The sequence below is a fragment of the Heteronotia binoei genome, chromosome 2 (genome assembly GCF_032191835.1).
Source record: "Heteronotia binoei isolate CCM8104 ecotype False Entrance Well chromosome 2, APGP_CSIRO_Hbin_v1, whole genome shotgun sequence".
Classification (NCBI taxonomy): Eukaryota; Metazoa; Chordata; class Lepidosauria; order Squamata; family Gekkonidae; genus Heteronotia; species Heteronotia binoei.
This window is the reverse complement of record NC_083224.1, coordinates 84,932-102,671: the sequence shown is the minus strand read 5'-3', so window position 1 is coordinate 102,671 and position 17,740 is coordinate 84,932. Positions and strand designations below refer to the sequence as shown.

At 52.8% G+C, this 17,740-nt stretch overlaps 1 protein-coding gene across 1 annotated transcript in view; it reads left to right on the top strand.

Moving 5' to 3' along the window:
• STAG3 (STAG3 cohesin complex component) overlaps nt 1-17,740 on the top strand; it is a 100,014-nt gene that overhangs the window by 81,250 nt on the left and 1,024 nt on the right. Inside the window, exons 27-35 of the mRNA XM_060233495.1 lie at nt 2,180-2,354; nt 2,441-2,577; nt 3,179-3,280; nt 10,859-11,004; nt 11,124-11,252; nt 12,643-12,821; nt 13,007-13,163; nt 14,135-14,218; nt 15,576-15,670. Coding sequence (XP_060089478.1) covers nt 2,180-2,354; nt 2,441-2,577; nt 3,179-3,280; nt 10,859-11,004; nt 11,124-11,252; nt 12,643-12,821; nt 13,007-13,163; nt 14,135-14,218; nt 15,576-15,639 — 1,173 coding nt within the window. The 3' untranslated portion in view covers nt 15,640-15,670. The remainder of the gene's footprint in view (nt 1-2,179; nt 2,355-2,440; nt 2,578-3,178; nt 3,281-10,858; nt 11,005-11,123; nt 11,253-12,642; nt 12,822-13,006; nt 13,164-14,134; nt 14,219-15,575; nt 15,671-17,740) is intronic.

The following is a 17,740-nucleotide window of genomic DNA, read 5'->3' as shown; positions in this document are numbered from 1 at the left end:
ACAGGGCTTCTCTTCTGTTCTTATGTGACACAGAGTGTTGGACTGGAGGGGCCACTGGCCTGATCCAACAGGACTTCTCTTTTGTTCTTATGTGACACAGAGTGTTGGACTGGAGGGGCCACTGTCCTGATCCAACAGGGCTTCTCTTTTGTTCTTATGTGACACAGAGTGTTGGACTGGAGGGGCCACTGGCCTGATCCAACATGGCTTCTCTTCTGTTCTTATGTGACACAGAGTGTTGGACTGGATGGGCCACTGGCCTGATCCAACAGGGCTTCTCTTCTGTTCTTATAGATCCAATAAAATAGGGTTCTGATCCTGCCAGGCAATGTGTACCGCCAGGAGTGTTTGGCCAGGGGCGGGGCAGCTAACAGCCTCTCACCCAACTCCTCTTGTGCCCTGTCTCCCTGGCAAGGGAAGGGGCTCAGCAGCCAAGTAGGAGGTGGTCAGCTGCTCTCCCTCTGCCCTCTCACGCAGATGCTTCTTTCCCGGGGAGGGAGCTGCTCTGCATGACACAGGCCGTGCTGCGGGAGGGCCCCCTGGGCTGTGGGGGAGTCTGCGTGGGGGGGGGAGGAGGCCTCTGCTGGCTGTGATTCCGCCCACATGGGTGAAAGTTTGCTCCATAGAGGCCTGCTTAAGAGCTGCTTGGTGGGGCTGCAGCCAGACTGAAGCAGAGAAGGGTTCTGCAGTGTGAGTCGTGGCTCAGTGGTGGAGCCTCTACTTGGCGTGCAGGGAGTCCCGGGTTTGATCCCAGGTATCATCTCCAGTGAAAAGGACCAGGCAGGAGGTGACATGAAGAAAGGTCTCCCCCCCCCAACCCAGGAGAGCTGCTGCCTGTCTGAGTTGACAGGACTACCCTTGATAGGCCAGTCGTCTGGCTCTGTCTTGTGAACACTTGTCAGTCTGAAGGAAGAAAAGATTGGATCTCTGCCGCACCCTTCACTGGGAGTCCCAGACAGAATTTCCTGTCCCTTCCCCTCCTCACAATAGACACCCTGTGAGGCAGGTGGGGCTGAGAGAGCGCTGACAAATTGCTCTTGAAAGAATTATAACTGACCCAAGGGCACCCAAGAGCTGCATGTGGAGGAGGAGGGGGGAATCAAACGCGGTTTCCCCAGATTAGGTCCGAGCACTTACCCGCTGGCTCCTTCTCCCTCCCCCACAGAGATTAGCAGGGGGGGCTCAAGGACTAGTGGGCCAGTCTAGCCTTCCTTGCCCTGGGTGGGGTCCTGGGCCCCCACGGTCAGATGGGGGAGCGGCCTGGAGGACTTCCAGGGCGCCTTGGTGCAAGAGACTTCGTCCCGTCTGAATCTCTGGCCTGTGCCTCTCCCCCAGGCAGGCCCGTGGCGGAGACAGACGGTGTTCCTTGCCAGGAGCTGCTCAGGCTTCCTTTCTTCTTGCTCTGGGACAGCTTTGCAGAAGGATGATAGAACTCTGGGCGGCCCCACGCGGGGTTCCTCTTCTCGGGCATCCAATATGAGGAGTGCTTGGCCATGGAACGTTTTCTTCTTCTAAAGGGGCTGCCCTGCCCTTTTCAGAGCCAACACGTGCAGGATCCCCCCCCCCCCCCAGCGCATCATGTGCTCTGTCGACAGGCGCCCCCTGCCCTCAGTTCCTTTTTTGTCACCGCAAGGATAGAAAACTTTCTAGCTGCTCCATTTATTTTGTCCATTGAGGACTTATTTTCTACTCCTGGGGGGGGGGGGGCGTTTCTCCCAAGAGGCAAGCCCCATCGCCTTGCCTGGGCTCTCCCTGTTTGTTGCACTTGTTCCTCAAAGAGAAAGCCCACTCAGCAGAGCCCCCGGAGGGATCAGGGCCAACAGCCAGCAAAGTTCTGACTGGCCCAAGGTCACCCAGCTGGCTGCCTGTGGAGGAGGAGGAATGAGGAATCAAGCCGGAGCCCTCTGCTCTGAACCCCTCCCGCATGCTGGCTTGCTGATGCTGCAGCTTTGTCTGATGAGCCCCCCCTCCCCCCCGCTCATCCTTTTTGGCTCTCTTGTGTGACTCTTCACAGTGAGCCCTGTGGGCCAGGTGATGCTGGGAAAAGGTTTGTGGCTCAGAGTTGTACCAAGTGAGCTGGGCCTTGATTTGAACTCAGCTCCCCTTAGCCCTAGCCCAGTACTCTCTACCACCTTCTTTGTGGCTGGTGGGTGATGGCTTCCTCCGTCTCCCCTCGCAGGCCTTTGTGCTGCTGAGCGACCTGCTCCTGATCTTCGGGCCGCGGCTGGTGCAAGGGGGCCAGGAGGCGCTGCAGGCTCTGGTGTATCAGGCCGAGGCTGCCCTGCAGTCCCAGCTGGCCGGCTTCCTCATGGACCACGTCTTCGGCCACACGGAGGCTTCTGAGATGGGTGGGTGCTGCCCCGCGGGGGCGGGGGATGCTCCCGGGAGGGCGGGGCAGGCCTCGTTCTCTCACCTGCCTCTTTTCTCGGCCTTTGCTCAGACCACGAGGAGGATGAGGAGCTCCAGATCAGGCAGCTGCACCAGCGCCGCAATCTTCTGGCCGGATTCTGCAAACTCATTGTCTATGGAGTCCTGGAGCTGAGCGCAGCATCCGATGTCTTCAAGCACTATGCCAAGGTCCAGGAGGGAGGGGCCTGAGGGGCTTTATGGGGCAGCCCCTGAGTGCAGAGACCTGCCTTCTCCCGGTCTCAGCCTCTGGCCTAGAGGTGGGAGCACTGCTGCAGGCCCACAGCTAACCAGGGGCCCCCTGGCAGGTTTTGGGGCCCCCACCCCCTCTCACTCCAGCACAATTTAATTGCACAGGAGGGGCACCCAAGAGCAGCCGCTACGTGTCCCACCCCATTTAAAGGGAGAACCAAGTCTTATTGGCTGGCTCTAAATCACATGGGGGGGAAGAGGGGTGGCCCCCAGTCTCTTCAGCTTCCTGCTCTCACCCCCATGGCCCGTAGCTAAAGGGCTGGCTGCACCACAAGCCTGTCTCACTCACAAAGCTTTTCTTGCATGCCAGGGCAGTGGGACGTCCTCCTCTGAAACTGTCTTAGTGGCTCACCCCTGAAAAGAGCAATCGTGGTGCTCTCTGCCCAGCCACCGCCTTGAGCAGCTCTCAGACAGAGTGGCCTCCTCACTTTCCTCTGCCCTACTCGGTGTGTGTGCGTGTGTGTGTTACATTCAGCACTGCTGAAGATGTGTCTCTCATCTCTCCCCCCCCCCGCCCCAGTTCTACAATGACTACGGGGACATCATCAAAGAGACGCTGAATCGAGCCCGTCAGATTGACCGGATGGAGTGGGCCCACACCCTTCTTCTCAGCCTGCAGCAGGTACTGGGGAGGGAGGGAGGAGGAACGTGGATGAGGGGGTGGGGGGAGGAGGCTGAAATCAGCTTGGAGGAAAAGAGTGCTGCTGCTGAGCCAGTGGGGACATGCAAAAAGATCCAAGTAGGCAGCCCTGTTGGCCTGAAGTAGAACAAAATAGGAGTCGATTGCGCCTTTAAGACCAACTTAGTTTTATTCAGAACGTCAGCTTTGGTGTGCCTGCACACTTCTTCAGATGAGGAATGAGGTACAGTAAGCAGAGCCACATATAGCTGGTGGGGTTTGGAATGCCGAGTGGTACAAAGTTAAAAACCAGTAGCTGAATAGCAAAATTAACAAATTCAGAAAACCTTTGATCTGGGTTGAATTAGCGTGGGAAACCATAAAACAGTAATGTCAGAATGTGAGAATGCCTGTTAATTATTCTACTGCTAATAAACCTGGGTCAAAAAGAAGGCATTTCTTCCCCAGAGGTTTTTCCTGTCGAACTAATTTACCTTTTAACATGTAACATAAATATATACATCATTCTAGTTTGCCATTAGGAAAAATACATTAAAATATAGTAGAAGATGGGTTTAATGTAATGAGATAAACAACCAATACCCCGAGTTTGACTATGTCGGCGGGGAGGGCGGGATATAAATAAAAGCTTATTATTATTATTCTAATAGAAATACATTGGAATGCTGTGGCTGTATCGCCCTACATGTATAAAGTTATTCTTGGTGCAAATGAATTTCCCCTCCCGAAATGTTAGAACTCGTGAAGCGGATGGTGTGTAAAATCTGGGGCAGGCAAAAAGAAGCACTCTTTCGCAGGCTGTCCAGTAAACCTGGAATTCACAGCCCCCAGATGGCTCAGATGACATAAGAACATAAGAGAAGCCATGTTGGATCAGGCCAACGGCCCATCAAGTCCAACACTCTGTGTCACACAGTGGCAAAAAATGTTATATACACACATACACTGTGGCTAATAGCCACTGATGGACCTGTGCTCCATATTTTTATCTAAACCCCTCTTGAAGGTGGCTATACTTGTGGCCGCCACCACCTCCTGTGGCAGTGAATTCCACATGTTAATCACCCTTTGGGTGAAGAAGTACTTCCTTTTATCCGTCTTAACCTGTCTGCTCAGCAATTTCATCGAATGCCCACGAGTTCTTGTATTGTGAGAAAGGGAGAAAAGTACTTCTTTCTCTACTTTCTCCATTCCATGCATTATCTTGTAAACCTCTATCATGTCACCCCGCAGTCGACGTTTCTCCAAGCTAAAGAGTCCCAAGCGTTTCAACCTTTCTTCATAGGGAAAATGCTCCAGCCCTTTAATCATTCTAGTTGCCCTTCTCTGCACCTTCTCTAAAGCTATAATATCCTTTTTGAGGTGCGGCGACCAGAACTGCACACAGTACTCCAAATGAGACCGCACCATCGATTTATACAGGGGCATTATGATACTGGCTGATTTGTTTTCAATTCCCTTCCTAATAATTCCCAGTAAAGAGAATTGGATGAGTCCATCAAAGAAGATGGGTGTACCCAAAACTGCCTGGAGCTGCTGGCCTGGCTGGGGACAGTGATGGGAGGAGGGTGCAGGAGCCGCCCTTGTGCTGACCGCTGAGAGGAGGGGCCCGCACATCTGCCTGCTGGAGCTGGGCTCCGATGGGGAGAGGGAGGGGAGAGTGCTGGCCGCTCTTGGTTGCTCTTCCTGCTCCCTTGCGCTCTCTGCAGGGAGAGAGACACCGTTGTCCCTGCTAGGGGGACGGGACTTCCAGGGCCTGCCCCTTCCTCAGCCCTAGGGAAGTTTTTATGGGGTGAAGTTCTAAGCTCCCTTCCTATCCAGGGGTTCTCAAGGTGGCTTTATTATTTTATTGCTTTAGATACTTACACTGTGGTGCACTTCTCAGTGGGGACCCCTTTCTCCCCTCCTTCAGTGTACCTTCACTGAGACCCAAGGCAGATCATGCAATATAGATGAGTGCAGTCAACAGGACTGTACATCTAATAGGCAGTGTAAAAGAATTAATACATGCAGTAATTTGAAAGGGAGCAGGTGTCGTGGGCAGTGTTCCTACTAAACTGAATTAGCGTGAGCCAGCTCACAGATTTTGAGTCTTCAGCTCACACATTTTTGTCTTAGCTCAGGAAGGATGACCCCAGAGGCACACAAATTTATCAGGTAGCTCACAGCTTTAATGCCAGGAATTCACAAAGAATTTTTGCTCACAAGACTCTGTAGCTTAGAGGGAACTTTGGCCACGGGATGTGTGCGTGTGGGGGGAAGGTTCTTGTGCGTTTCCTGCATTGTGCAAGGGGCTGGACTAAAGGACACTGGTGGAGGTCCCTTCCAACTCTATGATTCTATGGAGCCACTGTCTGGACAAAGCATCAGTTAGAAACATGACGTATTGAATAATGCAGAACCTGGGATCACAGTGGTAGAACGCAGCCCCTTTTCTTTCGTAAGAATGCCCTCCTCCTCCTCAGCAGTTTGTGATATTCCGTCCAGGCAGCTGCTGGTCTTGCCGTGTTGCAGGGGGCCCTGCAGATGAGCAAAGCTGTCATGGCAGGATCTAGCTGGAGAGACAGGCTTGCAGATGTGATGGTCCAAACCCAGAAGGACTTTGAACAGGCCCGCAGTCACGCCCCCCATCCAACCCCCCTCAGACCTTGATGGCCCCTCCTCTCCCTGGCCCCCTGCTTGGTTCTCTCCATGGAGATCCGCCATCTTCCTCTGCCCACCCGGCAGGGCTTGCCTCCTCCGCCTGCCTGTCTGGGCTGCGAGAAGAAGCTGGCAGCAGGACTTCCTTTGAGTTGCAGCGAGCCTGGGGAGGGGCAGGGGGGCGAACGAAGTGCGGCGGCGATGGTGGGGGCAGGTGAGCAGAGTGCCCTGGCAGTGGTGCAAACGAAGTGCGGCAGCAACAGCAATGGTGGGGGGCGGGTGAATGGAGTGCCCTGGCGGTGGCAGGGGGCAAACAAAGTGGGGGGGCGAGGGGAGTACCCTGGCAGCAGTGTGAACGAAGTGCAGCAGCAGCAGAGATGGTGGGGGGTGGGTGAGTGGCGCGCCCTGGCAGTGGCAGGGGGAGCAAACAAAGTGTGGCAGCAGCCGGGGGCGGGCGAGCAGAGGGCCCTGGCTAGGGCGCTATTCACCCTAGAGCTGCCCCTTCCCCCACATGATCTCCCCACTGCTCTTGCAGCCCCCTACCACCTTTGTAGGTGATGGCTAAACTTGGTGCTGAGGTGGGGGGACAGTGGGAGGGCTTCTAGTGTCCTGACCCCACTGGTGGATCTCCTTATGTCACCTGGGGGTTTTTTGGCCACTGTGTGACACAGAATGTTGGACTGGATGGACCATTGGCCTGATCCAGCATGGCTTCTCTGATGTTCCTATGTCTGGGGCAGTGGTGCTCCGTATTCTTGGTTCTTGGGGAAAGCAGGGGGGGGGGAGAGTGGAAGGGCTTCTGGAGTTCTGGCCCTGCTAGTGGACCTCCTGATGGCCCCTGGTTTCTTTGGCCACTGCGTGACTGGATGGGCCATTGGCCTGATCCAAGATAGCTTCTTTTGTGTTCTTGTATTGAACCAGCAGCTGGTAGGCAGCCAGTGGAGTGACTGCAGAATAGGTGTAACGTGCACACTCCGTCTGGCTCCACAATAATAGCTGAGCTGAGGCATTCTGCACCCACTGAGGTCTCAAGTGATTTAAAGGGGAGACTTATGCAGAGCACGTTGCAGTAGTCTTGATGTGACCCTGGCGGGGGTCCGGGTGGCCAAGTCAAGGTAGGGGCCCCCTTCCCAGCTGAAAAGTTGGACAAATGCCTTTTTTGTGGCTGCTGCTGCTGCGATGGCTTCTTCTCCCTGCATTCTTCACCAAGTCAGCAAGGGTCCACTGGACCCTGTGGCTTCGCACAACCTCAGCCGCCTTCCCCCCAGCATCACTGCTGTCTTGCCTGGGCTCCGCTTCTGCTGGTTCGCTTTTAGCCTAGGAGGAGGAGGGTGCTGAAGCTGAGAGTGAGGGCTGGCCAAGGCCACCCTGGAAGCATCTGTGGCAGAGTGGAGATGTGAACGTCTGCCCCCCCTCTTCCTACTCATGAACTAACCACACGTACAACTAAGACATGAGCCTGTGGACTGGAACCTGCCACAGTCTGTGATTACCAACTAGATGCGGAGAAACACCTCAGACCCCTTTCCGTGTCCTTCCTCCGCCCCACCAGTTTCCCTCAAAGTTCTGGGTCCATGGTCCATCTTGCAAGGCTGTTGTGAGGAAGGGGTGTCCATCTCTCAGGGCTAGTAGGATGCTGGGAACCACCTCGCAGGTGCTGCACGCTGACCTTCAGAGAAGGGCCATCAGTCCCATGGAGACGTGGGTGGACTCTGCAGGGAGGGAGAAATCCCCCTCTGGCGGGGGGGGGGGGAGTGAAGTGGGAGGACCAAAGGAGGATAACTAGGCCAGCTTCCCCTGCCTGTCCAAGAGGAGGAAACGGGGCCTGTGCCCTGGGGAAGGGGGCTCTAGCTGTTCATTCTCTGGCCCCGGAAGGAAAGCTCATCCCTTCCGGGCTCCTCTGCTTTGCTCTCTCGTCTCTGGAGGAGGGTGGGTTCCTTTGGACTGCATCTGGAGCCAGCCAGCCAGCCAGCCAGCCACAGCTTGGGACGCAGCACAAGCCTCAGGCTCTCCAGATAAAGAACGGGACTTCCCTTGAGGATTCAGTTGCAGCACTTGGGAGGGAGGGAGGGAGGGGCACGCCAAGTCATGGCCAGAGGGATTGTGGGTTGGCATTTTCCATCTTTTGCTCAGTCCTGCCACCTGTGTGGAATCTGGAATTATATAGGATTCTTTTACTCAATCTTTTTTGTTTGTTTGTTTTAAAAGTTTTATTATGTTTACAGTAAAGGGGAAGGAGGTAGGGAGGGTGAAAAGGGAATGGAAAAGTAAAAATGAATATGAAAATATGACATTCTGCATATCATAATACCAAAAAAGGAAAAATAATTCAAAAAAGTTCAGAATACCTTGAAATAAAGAATAATTACTGTAAACATCTGAGTCAGTCATGATACAAAAAGTGGAAATAGGAATTTTCATTGGGTAACAATAAATCAGGGATTCAAGCAGAAGAGTCAAGCCAAGTATATAGTGGCTCCCAATGTTTTTTAGCCTTTTCCACAGTCTTGCCTCTCAGTAGGGAAGATAAATAGTCCAATTCAGCGGTCTCTAAAACTTTTCAATTCTTGGAGTTTCCATTTTTGTGCAATCAAAATTCTTGCTGCTGTATTGATATGTGCCATTAAATGTTTTGTCTCTTGAATAATAACTAGGATAAATGTTCAATAAGAATAATTTAGGCTTAAACTGAATTTGCATTTTCAACATTTTCTGCAATAATTCATGTACCATCTCCCAATAGCTTTTGATAACATTTGTTGTTGTTCAGTTGCACAGATAACATTACAAGACCACCACATATGATAAAAAGTTCCAGTATGTGCAGTACATTTGTTAGAAACACTGACATACATTTTAGACATTTTTTTAGGAGTTACCATCTATAAAACATGTTATAAACATTCTCTTTAAAGGTAACCATTTTCGTTAATTTAAGATTAAATTTCCATAAAGCCTCCCACTCATCTGTACCAATATTGTGGCCTATATTCCTTGCCTATTTCATCATATGAACATATGAAGCTGCCTTCTACTGAATCAGACCCTCGGTCCATCAAAGTCAGTATTGTCTTCTCAGACTGGCAGCGGCTCTCCAGGGTCTCAAGCTGAGGTTTTTCACACCTATTTGCCTAAACCCTTTTTTGGAGATGCCGGGGATTGAACCTGGGACCTTCTGCTTCCCAAGCAGATGCTCTACCACTGAGCCACTGTCCCTCCCCTTGATGGGAACTTCAACATCAACAAGATTGCCAGGCAAACTCACCTGATCAAATTCCCGTCCTTATAGGCCATGCAAGTTCCTGGATGGAGCTCTTCAAAGTTGTTTCAAATCCTGTGCCCCAAAAAAAAAAAATCATTTTATTTTATAGTTTCATCTTGAATTTTCATTTGCAATGGGTATGAATATAACTTTGCAATCAGTTTCTCTTGGGGTACTAAGATTATATTGTTGTGTAGAGAAGCCAACTACTTTATCTTTAGAATATCTAGACTCCAACTGTAATCTCAACCACCAACTCATTCAGGGATTTTAGCTCCTCTTTAGATTTCAGTTCATTATTCTGTTCCAGTAAATCCTCATACCTCTAAATCATATTTGGGTTTAGTAGTTTTGACTGAATAAAAGCTTCTACCGGGGAAACCCATCTCGGAATTTTTTGATACACCATCAGCTTCAACCAGACCCACGCTGAATAGAGAGATTTCCGCAACAGGTGGTTTTTAAAGTAGGAATGACCTTCTAGTCTCTGGTACCATAGAATATTCATCTTTATTGAAACAATTATTTCTATTAGGGATATGTTTAAGTCTTTCCAAGTTTCAAGATATTTTTTGATTTAAATAATTTATCCAATCAAGTTTGCTTGCAGTTTCTCCTTCAACAATACAGTTCAAGTCAGGACAGTGGAAGCACTGAGGCAATTGTACAAACTTCTCTGAAGAGTTCCAACCTGCAGCTTTCTCCTCACAAGTTTGTGCAATTGCCTCAGTGCTTCCACTGTCCTGACTTGAACTGTATTATTGAGGGAGAAACTGCAAGCAACCTTGAGAAGTTGCTAGCTGTAGCAAGTATTGGTTAGGATAGGCTTGCAGGGTTTTTTGTTTCTGTGTTTCTTGTTTTTCTGTACACCTCTATTTTTTATTCTGACTTGTAAAAAAACTGCATCCTTATATTTTTAGTGGAAGGAGTTCTCGTCCTCATTACTAGTCAAATTAGGTGAATTTGCACTAAGTAGCAGACAAAAAGGAACACTCTCAACACAATCCAGAAAGGGGGGGGGGGCGGAAAGGCTTTTGGGAGCAGATGAGCCACTACGTGGGCGCAGGAAGGGTTTGCGCTGACATACGACCAACGCCGCCACAGCGGGAGTAACGTGGCCTCTCTGGGGCCACCTCTCCCCATCCCTGACTGTCATGAGTCGTGGCGCATGCGCCTCCCTTCCGTGCCTCTGCCAGTGGCATTGACATGGCGACTGTCTCCCTCACGGTAAGCTATGCCTCTCCCCTCCCCACGCTCCAGCGTGCCGAAGTCCTCAGGAAGTCTATTAGTGCCACGGCAGCTAAGTCGCGGTCGGCCGCCACTTATGTCTGGATTGGGCTGCCTATCTTTGTTAATGGAAATTTTTCTCTAAGGTGGGGGCTGCTACTTTGATGTGCTCACATTCAATTCTGGGTTAGTAACATTTCTACAATCTGAATTCTATAATATAAAAGTAACAATTCTAAAATCTGGCTTCTTTAATATAAAATGAGTATACAGTGCTTGACAGCGACATCCTCTGGCCGGAAGGAAGAGCACTGCTTCGTCTGCTAGAGCCCTGCCTGTTAGGAAGGAAGGAAGGAAGAGTAACTTGCTGCTGGGATATTCTGCGCTAGAAAGAAGAAACAGTCTCAGTGAGGCCAATGCTTCCTTTCCAGTTGCTGACCCAGCTGCTTCTGGAGCAGGGACCAGAAGGCGTAGAGTCCAGTGCCTTCCTGGAGATCCGAGACCTGGCCCGGCGGTTCTCCCTCCTCTTTGGGCTGCATCAGCTGCAGAACCGCTCAGCCCTCGTCAAGCTGCACAAGTAAGGCTGCCGCCTTCCCCCCCTCCTCCTCTTCAGCTGGGGAAATGCTTTCCGAGGAGGGAGGGACAGCGGTGCAAGGGCTGAGTAATGCAGTGCTTGTCAATCTCGTCTTTTTTCAGGGATGGGATAAAGTTTGCCTTCCAGGAACCAGCATCCCCCAGTTCCAGGCTGGGGCTCATCAACCTGTCCTTCCTGGAGTTGCTGAGTGAGTTTTCCCCCCGGCTTCTGCATCCGGACAAAGCCCTGCTGTGAGTGTCCTTATCAAGAACTCCCCTCCCCGCCCCACCACTTTTGGCTTAGCTTGCATTGCTTTGCTTTTTGGTGGAGCTAATTCGTAATTTATGTTGCTTGAATTCTGTGGCTTTTCTGTGCTTTGTATTTTTGGAGGGCTTCAGGCTGAAAGAGGGAGAGGGGGGATGGCTGGTGGGTGGCAGCTGGAAGTTTTATGTTGCTCACGGATGCTTGGCTGGTAGGACTTGAGACTAGCTGGCATAGGAAAAGAGACCTAATCTCACTGTGTCCTTTTCTCCCTGCTGAAAATGGGGAGAGCGGGCCTTGTCTGGGACTCTCTTAGCAGGCTTCAAAACTGAATTCTGCAGGCCTTCCTTCCCCAAGGGGTGGGGAAGAGGGCAAATTCTTTTCCACTGCCTTCCCTGGCAGGAGTCATCCAGATCTTGATAGGCTGGGAAACTGGGCTGAAACCAGTAAAATGAATTTTAGCAGGGATAAATGTAAAGTTCTGCATTTAGGCAGGAAAAATCCAATGCATGGCTATAGGATGGGGGAGACTTGTCTTAGCAATAGTCTGTGCGAAAAGGATCTGGGGGTCTTAGTGGACCATACACCGAACATGAGTCAACAGTGTGATGCGGTGGCTAAAAAGGCCAATGCAATTTTGGGCTGTATCAACAGAAGCATATTGTCCAGATCACGTGACGTGATGGTATCGCTTTGCTCTGCTCCCCCAGCACTCACCAGTCAGCACTGTGTCTCCCCCCCCCCCGCCGCCCAGATGGAGTACCCATCCTGGTCCTGAAGTGAAATGTGTTGCTGAGGACGTTTGCTCTCCCTTGCCTGTTTGTGCCAGATGCTACCTCTGGGTGTGTTTCCCTCCACCACCACCAGAGTGCAGTGTTGTGTGTTCCTGAGCTTACAGGCCTGGCCTGCTGCCTGGGGCCTCATCTCTGTGGATGGAGTGCTTGACTGTGGCCACTGTCTGCCCCTTGTGCTGTCCAGGCGGCTTGTGAGCAGGGATGGCTGGGGGACACATGGGCATCTAGGGACTATGCTCTGCTTTTCCCTTATGGAACTTCCTGCCAGTTCTAGGGGGCTGTCGGATATTGGAAGTCTGAAGCCGTCCAGCCCCAACCATGAGCCTGGGAATGCCTCTTCCTTGCACCAGCATTGTGGGTGTGCCCGCATCTCTCTGGCAGCAGGCTGAAGGAGGGGCTGGCCGGCCTCTGTGGCACCATCACATCAGGGCAAGGCCAGGATGCACTGCTGGAACACCCAGTCAGCTCCCTGAGGGCTCCTTCGTATTGCTAATTCTGTTTCTGTAGCTTTAGAGGGGAGGACTTCGTGAGTGGGCTAGGGGTACCCTGTTCCCAGTGACAAGCCCTGTCCTTGCTGCCCAATCAGCCTGTCCTATTTAAAGACGACGAGCCGAGCACATGCTGGCAGCCACCTTGGGGAGCTTCGCTGGAGGTCGCTTGTCATGTATCAGAATTCCCTGAGCCCCCAGGAGGAGGCGGCTTCCCAGTCCGGCTCAGCTGCCAAGAAGAGACCTGGATTGGCTGCTAAGAGGAGACGCCTGGATGGTAAGGGTGGGGATGCAAATGAAGGGAATTGTGGTTAGGCCATGGACAGGACGGGAGGGGCTACCAGGAGCAAGACAGGCTGGAGTCCTGCCGGAGAGGGTGTGAGAAGGTCGTACTGCAGTTTGAGCAATGATGGCCCTGCAGGGATGGGAAGCAGCTGCTTCGGTCTCTCTCTCTCCTGACAGAATCGTCTGAGCTGGGCAGCTCCAGCCTCCCCTCCAGCAGCCGCTTGCCGACTCCCCTGCTGACCTCCACAGCCCTGAAGGGAACGCAGCCGCTCCTCCCCCTTCCCGCGGGGTCTCGGGAGTCCAGCTCCGAGGAGCAGCCAGAGTTTGTGCTGAGGTGAGGTGTGGGCTCAGAGGAGGAAGGCATGTTCCCAGAATGCAGCACTTCAGGGGTTAGCTGTGAAGAAGCGGGCCTGGGCAGGGAGGGCCTGGAGGGGGAGCCATGCCTGGGGAAGTGACGGGGGTGTCAGTCACGTGGTCAGGGAGGGCCTGGAGGGGGAGCCATGCCTGGGGGGAGGGGGGGACTAGCACCTGGGGAAGTGACGGGGGTGTCAGTCACGTGGTCAGGGAGGGCCTGGAGGGGGAGCCATGCCTGGGGGGAGGGGGGGACTAGCACCTGGGGAAGTGACAGGGGGTGTCAGTCACGTGGGCAGGGAGGGCCTGGAGGGGGAGCCATTCCTGGGGGGAGGGGGGGACTAGCACCTGGGGAAGTGACGGGGGGGTGTCAGTCACATGGGCAGGGAGGGCCTGGAGGGGGAGCCATGCCTGGGGGGAGGGAGGGACTAGCACCTGGGGAAGTGACGGGGGCGTCAGTCACGTGGTCAGGGAGGGCCTGGAGGGGGAGCCATTCCTGGGGGGAGGGGGGGACTAGCACCTGGGGAAGTGACGGGGGCGTCAGTCACGTGGTCAGGGAGGGCCTGGGGAAGTGACGGGGGGTGTCAGTCACATGGTCAGGGAGGGCCTGGAGGGGGAGCCATGCCTGGGGGGAGGGGGGGACTAGCACCTGGGGAAGTGACGGGGGGGTGTCAGTCACATGGTCAGGGAGGGCCTGGAGGGGGAGCCATGCCTGGGGGGAGGGGGGACTAGCACCTGGGGAAGTGACGGTGTCAGTCACGTGGTCAGGGAGGGCCTGCAGGGGGAGCCATGCCTGGGGGGAGGGGGGGACTAGCACCTGGGGAAGTGACGGGGGTGTCAGTCACGTGGGGCGCTTCTTCCCGGCCAGCAAGCTCCCCTCCTCCATGTGCTGGCACTTACGGAATCCTGCCACTTCTTGGGCAGAGAGGTTTCATCAGCTTGTGTCCTTTGCAGACGGCCTCCGTTGGGCATTCAGCATCCCCATGAGAGTTTCCAGAGCCCACCGGATGGGAGCGGACTGAGCAGAAGGCTGGATCGGTAAGGGGGTAATTGGGGGTGGGGGAGAGAGCTGGTCTTTATGCACATCTGCTCCACCTGTCTGCCTACACAGTGAGCGTCATTACACAACTGCGAAACCAGTTTAAAACCAAGGATGAAATACATAAATGGAAACAGACGCAGCCATGGAGACAGGACAGGGAGGCCATTGAGGGGCAGAAGTCAGTGATGGGAAGGAAAGTGGAGTTGTGCCGTTCTGCTTGGCCAGCCATCTGGCCTGAGAAGAAGGGCGGGGGGCTCTGGAGGAAGCAGCAGAGCCTCCCTTGGGAGGTGGTCAGAGCAGGGGCAGGGTTTAGCTTTAGAGGAAAAGCTTTAGCTCTAGAGAAAAAGGCCCAGCAACGACTATACTATTTAAGACTCTTAAGATCACAACAACTGTCAGGGAGTCTGCTGGTTGCCTTTTATCGTAGTTCCATTGAGAGCATTTTATCTTATTGCCTCTGCGTGTGGTTTGGGAGCTGCACGGAAGCAGAGAGAAGGGTGCTCCAAAGAGTGATGATGAGAGCACAGAAGATTTGCGGATGTTCTCTCCCCTCATTGGTGGATCTGTATAATAGGGGATGTAAAAGGAAGATACAAATGATCTTAAGGGACCCTTCACATCCGGGCCACTTGCTATTTGAGATCTTACCGCCAGGTAGGCGATATAGAGTGTTGAAGGCTAAGACAAATAGATTCAAGGGCAGCTTCTATCCAAGTGCCGTGGTTAGGCTAAATGCAGGGTTATGAATGGTTATTTGTTTTTAGATGCTTTTAAATGGTCTATGTATATGTCCTTTTTTGGGGTGTTGATGTGTTGGTATGTTTGTGGAAGAGCACCTCATTTCGTTGCTCTCATTTTCTTTTTTGAGAACAATGACAATAAATTTATCTATCTTGTGTAGGAGCAGGTGGTCCTTCAGGCATTTTGGAGGGGTGGGGGGTTGCCATCTTCTAGGCATGGAGGGAGCGGGTGGGACGAGGCTGGAACAAGTAGAAAGTTCCTTGAAGGTGATTAGAGAACAGCAGTGAGGATGACGGGGGGGGGGCAGGTGGCCTTGTCTCCTCTGAACGCCTGGAGTGCTTGTAGCAAGAGAGGTAACATGGGGGGTGAGAGGGCTTGCTGGCTGCTGCATCTGGAGATGGTGCCTGGAAAAAGCAGGGAAGAACTGTGGTACCATAAGTCAGGCCTGGCCGTAGCCAACGAGGGAGTTGCCAGCACAGACATGCAGGACAGGCAGCCCCCCGCCCCTGGGGTGGTGGAGGGAGGGAGGCCTTCCTTCTCTCTCCTCTGCAGCTGGCAGCCCTGGCCTGGGCTGCTGAAACCAGATGCTTGTTATGGCCTCACCCCCTGCAGGCTGATCCTGATGGAGGATGAAGAGGAGCAGGAGAGGAGTGAGGAAGGGGAGCTCCTGGAGTGAGCAGAGGCAGAGCTGTCCAGATCAGAGAAGGGTGAGGCTGAAGCCAAAGAAATCTCTTAAATTTGCCCAGGGGGGTGGGAGGGATGAGGGGCTGGTGGCTAAGCCCATCTTCAGCAGCCACTTTTGATGAAAGATTTAACATTTGCATAATGCTTCTGTCCTCCAGACCACTTTGCACTGAGGGAGGGAGGGAGGCCGGCCGGCCAGCATCCTCCTTTCTGCACTGGGGGTGGGTGGAGGCAGAGCAGCTGGATGGGTCTCTTGCCAGGCTTGGCCCTGGGAACCTCCCAGCTCCTCTCCTGGGCTCCACCACAGCCTCCCTTCTCTGGGCTTGGAGAGGACAGGCCCATTTGCCTTTGTTGGCCTTCCCTAATATCTCCTCCATCCTGCCGGGTAAATGGGTGGGGGAGGGGTCAGCGTGGCTTTTGAAAGAGGCACCCTTCAACCTCCCGCTTGCCCCTTTCAAACCCTGGAGAGCATGAAGCACAAGGAGGAGAGCACCAGGCTCCTCTGCATCAGCCATGGGGGAGGGGATGATGGCTGTGGAAGAGGTACTGAGGGATATGGGGGTGGGTGGGAATCTTATTAATGAACTGGAATGGGGGGCGGGTCCAAGAATGCTGCCAGCTCGACCGAGTGCACCATCCCACGGCCTTGGCAGCCTGCTCTTGGGCCAAAAGCATACTTGGATGCTGCCTTCTGCCCCCCTCCCCCCACAACTGTTAGTCAGAGAGGGGGAGTGGCCGAAGGTCACCCAGGACATGAGACTTTTACTCCCCCATCACAGCCAAAATGAGGCTAGACTAAAGGGATTCATATTAAGGCCAAAAAAAAGGTATCTTGCACCTGACTCTCTGTATAGAAGCAGTGAAAGAAGACAGTGACACTTTTCAGGTGAGAAAACAGTAGCAAGCCTTGTGAAATCACGCGTGGAGGTAAGGGAACAGGATTTGTTCTCTCTCCCCAGCAATGGGAAGCTTGATAAAAATGCTGCGTCTTTGTGCAACAGCAGTGGTGCTGGGGAAGCTAAATCCATGCCCCAAAAGTGGATGAGAAGTACTTCTTTACTAAACAGTTAAACTGTGGAACTCCTTGCCGCAAGGTTAGGACCTCTTTTGCCCAACATTTTTATAAATGATTTGGATGAAAGAATAGAGGGAATTTAATCATTTGCAGAGGACACTACATTGGGTGGGGTTGCAAACATGGTAGAAGACAGAGTCAGGATGCAGGATGATCTTGACAGGCTGGGAAAATGGGCTGAAACAAACTGAATTTTAACTGGGATTAATGTAAAGATCTGCATTTAAGTAGGAAAAATCAAATGCATCATTATAGGAGGGGAGAGGCTTGTCTTGGCTGTAGTCTTAGTGGACCAGACACTGAACACGAGTCAGCAGTGTGATGTGATGGCTAAAAAGGCAAATGTGATTTTTGGGCTGCATCAACAGAAGCATAACGTCCAGATCACGTGAAGTGATGGTATCGCTTTACTCTGCTCTGGTAAGACCTCACCTGGAGTCTTGTGTTCAGTTTTGGGCACCACATTTTAAGAAGGATCTAGACAAGCTGGAAGGGGCCCAGAGGAGGGCGACGAAGATGGTGAGGGGTCTGGAGACCGAGTCCTGTGAAGATTGACAGAGCTGGGCATGTTTAGCCTGGAGAGGAGATGAATGAGAGGTGATATGGTCACAGTCTTGGAGTACTTGAAGGCTGTTACATAGAGGATGGTGCAGAATTGTTTTCTGTGGCCGCAGGTCAGACCAGAACCAACAGGTTGCAATTAAACCAAAAGATTTTGGCTCAACGTTTGGAAGAACTTCCGGACAGAGTGGTTCTTCAGTGGACAGGCTTCCTCCAGGGGAGGTGGTGGGCTCTCCTTCCTTGGAGGTTTTTCAGTAGAGGCTGGATGCTGTGAACTTGGGCAGTTCCTGAGGAGGAGGGCAGGAAGGGCTGCATCAGTATTTCGTTCTCGTGGCCCCTTCTTGCACACCCAGGGGAATGTTGATGGCCACTCTGGGGTCAGGCAGCATTTTTTCTTCAGGCCAGTTTGGCCAGGGGTCCTGGAGACTTTGGATTTTTTTTTTTTGCCATCTTCTGA